General features: G+C 45.5%; 1 protein-coding gene across 1 annotated transcript in view; it reads right to left on the bottom strand.

The window, feature by feature from the left end:
* RIOX2 (ribosomal oxygenase 2) overlaps window positions 1-7,465 on the bottom strand; it is a 10,649-nt gene that overhangs the window by 2,725 nt on the left and 459 nt on the right. Inside the window, exons 2-7 of the mRNA XM_005422353.2 lie at window positions 5,126-5,561; window positions 3,968-4,087; window positions 3,296-3,424; window positions 2,438-2,541; window positions 608-710; window positions 134-299 (exon numbers count right to left, since the gene is read on the bottom strand). Coding sequence (XP_005422410.1) covers window positions 134-299; window positions 608-710; window positions 2,438-2,541; window positions 3,296-3,424; window positions 3,968-4,087; window positions 5,126-5,557 — 1,054 coding nt within the window. The 5' untranslated portion in view covers window positions 5,558-5,561. The remainder of the gene's footprint in view (window positions 1-133; window positions 300-607; window positions 711-2,437; window positions 2,542-3,295; window positions 3,425-3,967; window positions 4,088-5,125; window positions 5,562-7,465) is intronic.

Raw genomic sequence — 7,465 nt, forward strand, 5'->3', positions numbered from 1 at the left:
CACACAGAGCCAAGCACCACACAAAGCAGGGCCCAGACTGTGATCCTGGCCTGCCACAAAATGCTACAAGTTTTAAGAGGCAGACTCAGGCACCACCATCACATCAGCCAGCTTTGGGAAGTTCAAACTCTACCTGGAGTCAAAGGATCAGAGTCACATCCCAGGCATGGCGGCAACCGGTGCGTGATGAAATCCTTCTTCATGTCAGATGATCTCAGCTCCCTGGAGCTCTCCAGGCTGTCTGCAAGCCTTCTCAGAAGGCTGCTCAGCTTCTTGGTGCAGTCAGCTGTGTTCACCTGCTAAACATCCACAAAGGATTTGAGCTGAACAAACCAGGCCTAAAGCAGTGCAGCAAAGCAGTGAAAACCTGGACACTCCTCTCTTATCTTTGCTCAGTCCCAAACCAAGCTTTGTTTCGTTTACACATTCCCCAAGAGCTGTTCACACATCAAAGCTGAAGCAGCAGGACAGGACCACCATAAGGATGTTCCACAACAATTCACAGCTTCACTGGCCTAAAGATTCAGAAGCTTGGCCTGACAGAACTTTTTCTGTCTGACAGATCACCTGGATGCACCATTATTCCCTGAGTCCCACCTGCACTAACCATGAGCAGTTGCCTTGGAATGCTTGTCCTTAGTGCCATATCCTCTTTTGCTGTATCAAACACCAGGCCAGGAATTGCATCCAGTAAGAAGTCTCCCCAAGAGCTGAAGGACAGGAAGAAGAAAAAACATCACTGAAATAGTTCACTGAAACAAAAAAAAATCTATTGTTCCTAACTAGTTAATATATAGAACAATTATTAAAGTCTCCTGGTTTTTTTTATTATGTCTACTCAAATGATTCATTGTCTGCCACCCAGTGGGAAGAAAGAACTCTGGTCAATAAAAGGAATTGGACATTTACTTCTTAGTGCTTCTCTTGCCCTCAGTTCCCAAATGTCTTCAGCTACTCACTGCTCTTCCAAACTGCCCTGCTTATCCCACACATGCACACCTCTCTGCCTGCTGGGATCTGGTCCAGACAAACTCTGCTTACACAGAGATGTCCCTTTTATCTTGGTGCCTAAAAATACCTCTAAGTGCCGCCTCCACAGCTATTTTCAAATTCTCTTCAATTTTCCAAGGAAATGTTTCCACATCATACTTCCATCTACAAGCCCAATCAAACCACCAAGACTGCTGCTTATTTTACCTTCACTTGCTGACAGCAGGGCCAGAGGAAGGCTCTTACACTTCACTGCCAATAACCTTAATGGATGGTGATTCCACTTTTTAACTTGGGAAGAAGAGCAGTCTTGAAGCTTTTGCTGCTCCCTGCTCAGCCATGGCAGACATCCCCAGGGAACGTGCTCCTGACAAGTCACGCACTGGACTGGCCCTGGGCTGGTGCAGCCATGGAGAAACTGCACTGACTCCACACAAGGCTGAAGATCTCCAGCAATCCTTGGCTTCCCAGCACCCAATAAATCCCCACAGATCAAGCTGGACAAACCCTGCTGTGCACACTGGCCACAGAAGAGTGACCAGCAGCACAGCTGATGGTTAGAGATTTGTCTCACCTAAAATATGCCCAGACTTGTTCTGCCCTGTTCTGCAGCTGACAGAAATCCTTCCCAATTCCTAAGTCAGGCCAATAACTCCAAGCCCGGCACCTGAGAGCTGATAAGGTGCCAGCAGCAGCATTTTCCCCTGTGTGATAACAATGTTTCAATGGGGAGGACAAGGACCTGACCTGTGTCAAAAGAAATCTGACTCTCATGCATGGGGTAGAAAATGAAAAACACAGATTAGCAGAGAATATTTGCATGGAAGAATTTGTCTGAAGAGGTGTGGGTGACCATCAAATACAGGAGGAAAGCTGATAAAAGGAATAACCCATGGCTCTTTATCTGGATTATAAAATGAACAGCAACTTCAGCCACTGGTGAGGGGTTTTTTACAGACAACAGTGAGTTTGCAGATGTAACATTATCTTCCACATTAAAGTCTCCAGCTGGTAAATAATAAATAAAGCAATTAAAAAGCAATCAAGCTTGCTGCATGAAAACCTGGCAAAGAGGCTGCTTCAAATAATAATGGTCTCACTCCCCTCCGTCCCCCAAAACTTCAGTTACTGCTACCTCAACACTCAGATTCTGTCCCTGACAGCAGGGCACCTATGTAATAGTGGGGTATCTGCCTATATTCCATATCACCACATCCCTGGGGGAAGCTGGCATGCCCTATCCCCCTGTGATACCCACAGGAAAACAAACCACACAAGGGCTGCATGAGATGAACACAGGAAAGACCCAAGCAGAGCTCATTACAAGGTTATTTTTTTTAAGAAACAGGACATCACTTCTTTGAAACACCAGCTTCAGGTCTGTACTACTCACAAACATCACCTGGCAGAGGAAAGCCATACAAAACAAGAAATAAAGAGGAATTACTTGTTCTGGTAGGTGCTGATGGTCACGTGTGTCGAGTGGGAGATCCCATGAGGAGTGTCAGCCTGGTGAATAGTCCCTCTTGGGAAGTACAGCAAGTCACCTGGCTGCAGGAAAATCAAAGAGAATTGATACATTTAGGCCACTTGGACAAACCTTACTGTAGTCCTGAGAAAATAACACTAAGCAGACAGACTGACAATATATATTCTTTCAAACTCACAAAACTGAGCAAGTCTCCAATGTACACTTTAATAACATAAAGCACCCTAAGCCTGAAGTCCAACACCTCAAATTTTCCAACCTACTGTCAATATTTGCTCTACACCTGTCTGCACACACGAGCTTTTAACATGCTAGAACATGCACAGTCCTGCTGAGCTGCAGCAAGGGGACAAAGAATCAGCTGAGATGAATCTGCAGGTAATTCAGTGCCCTGGGAATTTGGTCAGATCATATCAAAAGAAAAGGTCAGTGTTTCACAAGAAAAGCCAAATAGTCTGCAAATTTTGGTTAAAACACTTAAAAAAAATAGAACCTTCCTCCTCCCCTATCTTCTCTCATCTATGTAAATTAAATATCTCCACAGAGAATAACAGAGACTGGGGAAGTTGAGACAAGAAAGAAGTGCAAAGCACATGAAATTGTCTCTACAAAGGAAAAATCAGTTTACTCATGCCTTTTCCTATGAACACCAGCACAAAGAGAAAGGTCACAAAGCAATACTGATGAAATCTGATTCCATTTTAACCTTATGGTCCTTAAACTTGGTCACATCAGCTACTTCTAAGAGCCTACCAAGCATGATTACTTTTCTTGCTACCACATCCCAGCCCACCTGAAGCAATAAGATTATAATACCTTTAATATGAATTCATGTGTGGGACTCCCAATCCTCTCTTCTGGCTCAACGTTGTACTCCCGAGCCAAAGGCACCGTTGGTTTGTAGAGCCTCCAGTGCTTCTCTCCTTCCAGCTGGAGGATGAACACCTGCAGAAGACCATGAATCCAAACTTTCTGGGGGGCCTAAGGAAGCCCTGCTGCCCCTCACACACCCAGCTCACCAGGTATTTTAATTTATCCTCTGACTTGCCAAGTGTGTGGAACCAAGCGAGAACCAGGGACAGAAATACTGGCAGAGGTTGCTTTTCTGACAAATACTGATTTTCTCCTGCCCTGCTCCCAGCTACTCCCCAGCACAGCAAATACAATTCCTTTCATATCACCTCTTAGATATCTAAATGCACAAATTTACCTTTGAACCAAATTCTTGTACTCTATTTAGAGACAGCAGAGAGTTGTGAAGTGTGATCTGCTTTATCCTGAATTTCAAAATCCCCATTCCTCTCCAGTCACTTAAACTTAGCCATTACTATTAGTACAAACATTTAAAAGGAAACACTTGCAAATAATTACCCCAAGTTTTCAGTGGAAAACCAGAACTCTTTCTAGAATGTTTATTGTGGGGGAGAGGTGGAAGCACACACAGAGAAGCCCACAAAGGGTCCCTCAGACATGGTGGTGCTGTCCTACCTCGACATCATCATAGTGAGGGGGAAGGCCCTGAGACCCCTGGGGAGTGATGTAAACATTGGAGCCCACCAGAGACCCAAAGTAACACTCCAGCTTCTCCTGAATCTTCCACAGCTCCTCCTATTAAAAAAAAAAAAAAAAGATGCTGTTAGAAGATGCTGTTAGTACTGAAGAGGTCAGCCAAGCCTGGCTGCCACCAGCCCGTCACTGGGGAAGAATGGTGACATCCCCACAGGAACACAGAGCCTGGGAAGCAGCTTCTCCTCAAGGCAAGCACTGTAGCAAAGGAGATCTGCCATGAAAGTAATGGCTGAGCCAAAAACTCTGGTGCCTCAACAGAACACTGATGTTTGCTCTCTTCCCTGTACCAACTTCAGGCTGCAAAACCAGGCAAAAATGAGCCTAGACAGAATAAACCACCCTCATCTCATCAAACAGAGAATACCACAAAGGTTAGACACCTTTTCCAAGTGACTCCAATTGTTTGTGCTCAAGCACAAACTTTACTCATTCATACCCAACATGAGACAGGGAAACATCAAGAGATGCCAACAACTGGGATCAGTCAGTGAGACTACACGTGGGACTCAGCTGGGTATTTGGGTCCTTATTTGGGCCTTAGACTGTGCTGACACCTTGGGACAAAAAGGACTGCCTAAGTCAAAGTACCTACAAGTATCCAAGTCCTTTACAACAGTGCAGCACCACTGTCTCCTTCCCATGCACAAAGACAGAGGACACTCAGCTAAAATGGGGTGGTCACTTCCATGGTGCAATTCAATGCTAATCCATTGGCAGGAATGGTGGAGTGTCCCGGAAGTACCTGACATGGTTTCACACCTCATCCTTGATTAAGGGGAAGTGGTACAAAAATCCCTGTTTGCACAAGGAAAAAGTGGAGAAGAAGAGATAATTTAAGCACAAATGCCTAATTATCATATATGCATTTTAAAAGCACACTTAATATTACAGAAAAACATTATAGCATGAATCAGACTTTGTTCTAACTGCAGAGCACTGAAACATGATGAGCAGTGCAGAAGTAAAAACTGTGTTTTAATACAGTTCCTGTAAAGATTCCAGCAGGTCATCAATGCCAACCTCCCCTGGGGCAGATATGAAACCATGTCTAGTGCCACTCAGCAAAAGCCACACCACCTTAAATCTCTGAGGTTGATGAAACTGTATTGTTGCCTTCTTCTGGTCAAAATCCTTCCTCAGCTGCATGTAATTCACTCTACCTTCTTTATTTAAAACCTTTTTTTTCCCACTGACACACCTGCAGACATTCACATCTCGCCCGTAGTGCAGGCCCTGGCGGCACAGCTCCTGCAGATGGGACAGCTGGAACAGGGACTGGTAGTAAGCAGCCACCAGCACATCATTCCTCTGAACAAGCAGTGGCTTCTGCTCCCAGTAGTCCCTGAAAAACTCCTCTTCCTCAATGGGAGAGATCAGGCTCCTGAAGAGGCTCTCTGGGCTCTCAAAACTCAGGACCGATGGAGAAGCAGCTGCGTCCAACTTGGGCTTCTTGCACTGAGCCTGTGTTTCCTTTGCCACGTCTGCAATCTTCCCTCCCTTCTTGGGCATCTTCCTGTCCAAGGGGAGAGAAACCCAGAACAATCAGCCAACAACACAACCTCAAGAGGTTACAGGCCCAGGGCAGCAGCTCCTGCCCCACCCAGGGGGATATCACAGTATATTGGGCACAGCTGTGGCTCCAGGAGCTCACTAACTGCTCCCAGCCCTCTCCCAAACCTCAGCAAACTCCAAAGGGCTCTGCTGGGAGCTCACACCCCACAGCTGGGTTTGTACTAAAGAACATGTGATGGAACCCAGTGGATCATTACCAATGCAGGAACTCACCCACACAAAGAACCTGTGGGCAAGGGGACATGTAGCAAGAGCTGCAAATTATTTAAAAAAAAAATCAACTCAGTGGCAATATGCAGAGCAAGGTGGAGAGAGGGGGCAGGATCAGAAACTTGTATTCTTATTACACTTCCTTCAACAGTAACAGTTTACAAAAGAGGGAACATTTAGGCCTTTCTGTTGATGCTATGTAATTACTAAATCTACAACCTTAAAACTTGTAAAATGTACCACTTTAAAAACCAAAATGTCAAGATTCTGCTTTGATTTCTGCCAAGCTGTCAAACTTTGTGCTTTATGTAGAATAAAAATGATTCTTTCATACAAGTACAGATATTTAATTTTAAAGCTGAAAGTCATTTACTTTGTTTTTCCACAGTATGTTGTGTAGAATTATGCAAGAATAAAAAAGCCAATTCACAAATGGTTTGGCTGCCAAGTTCTCAGGAAAGTTAAGGCACAGACTGAGTTAGCAGTAGGTCTAAACCATGTGCACACAGACTTGCCTGGAGTCTGCTCCAGCATTTCCTCCCCCAGAGCAGCAGCAGCAGCAGCAGCCTGGGGAGCTGAGCTGAGCATCCTTTGGATGAGCCAGCCCCATCCCTGGAGCAGCACAGCGTGGCAGCCAAACCCAAAGTGACTCTGGGCACGTCTGGGTGAGTCTGAGAAGCCAAGCCATGAGGAGGCAGAACATGCTGACGCTTGCACTGCTGAGTAAAAATGGCACCTTTACTCCCAAAAGCAAATGCCATCAATGTACTGAGATGCTTTTGCCTGCACAGATTCCTTATCCTGAAACCTAAATTCTAGTTGTGGGGGGTATTTCCAAGCAGCACAAAGTTCTGCGCAGCAGGACACCCTGCAGATCTCCCAGGTCCTGGGCAATCTTCACCAGCAGTTCCTGGAGCAGCCTGTCCCTCAACAGTAACCCATGGTCTCCTCAGTCCTGCAGGAGGGAATTCACATCACCACCTTCGCAGCAGGACGGACATTCCCAGCAGCAGAAAGCCACTGTTCTACATGAGGCAAGGGAATGCTTAAAAAAATTAAAGACTGAAAATTAGTCCCTGGTTGGCAGCAAGATCTGAAGATGCTGCTGGCACTAGGATCTAAAACTGGTGCTCCCCAAATGTCAGGAACACAAATGCAACCAACCCTGAATTGATGGATTTGAATTCCAGACCTAAAGCCATCATTTCAACTTCTCAGCTCACTCAAATTGATCTAATGAAGTTAAATCCACACAGGTACTGTTCACAGAACTCTGCTTCATTTACACCATGTGTTTCTCTGTAGTGTTTGGTTACTTATTACAACTGCAAACCAAGGATTGGTTTGGGTTGGAAGAGATCACCTTTCACTCAATCCATTTGGTCAAAGCCTTATTCAACCTGGCCTTGAACTTCCAGGGATGGGGCAGCCACAACTTCTCTGGACAAGCTGTCAGGGCCTCACCACCCTCACCAGAAAAAATCCTCCCCTGTATCTAATCTAAACCTACCCCCTCACAATGTAAAACCATTCCCCCCTGTCCTGTTGCTACAGTCCCTGGTAAAAAGTCTTTTCTCTGTCTCTCTTACAGCACTGAAGTACTGAAAGGCTGCAAAAATATCCCTGGAGAGCCTG

The sequence above is a fragment of the Geospiza fortis genome, unplaced genomic scaffold (assembly GCF_000277835.1).
Source record: "Geospiza fortis unplaced genomic scaffold, GeoFor_1.0 scaffold72, whole genome shotgun sequence".
In the NCBI taxonomy this organism is placed as follows: domain Eukaryota; kingdom Metazoa; phylum Chordata; class Aves; order Passeriformes; family Thraupidae; genus Geospiza; species Geospiza fortis.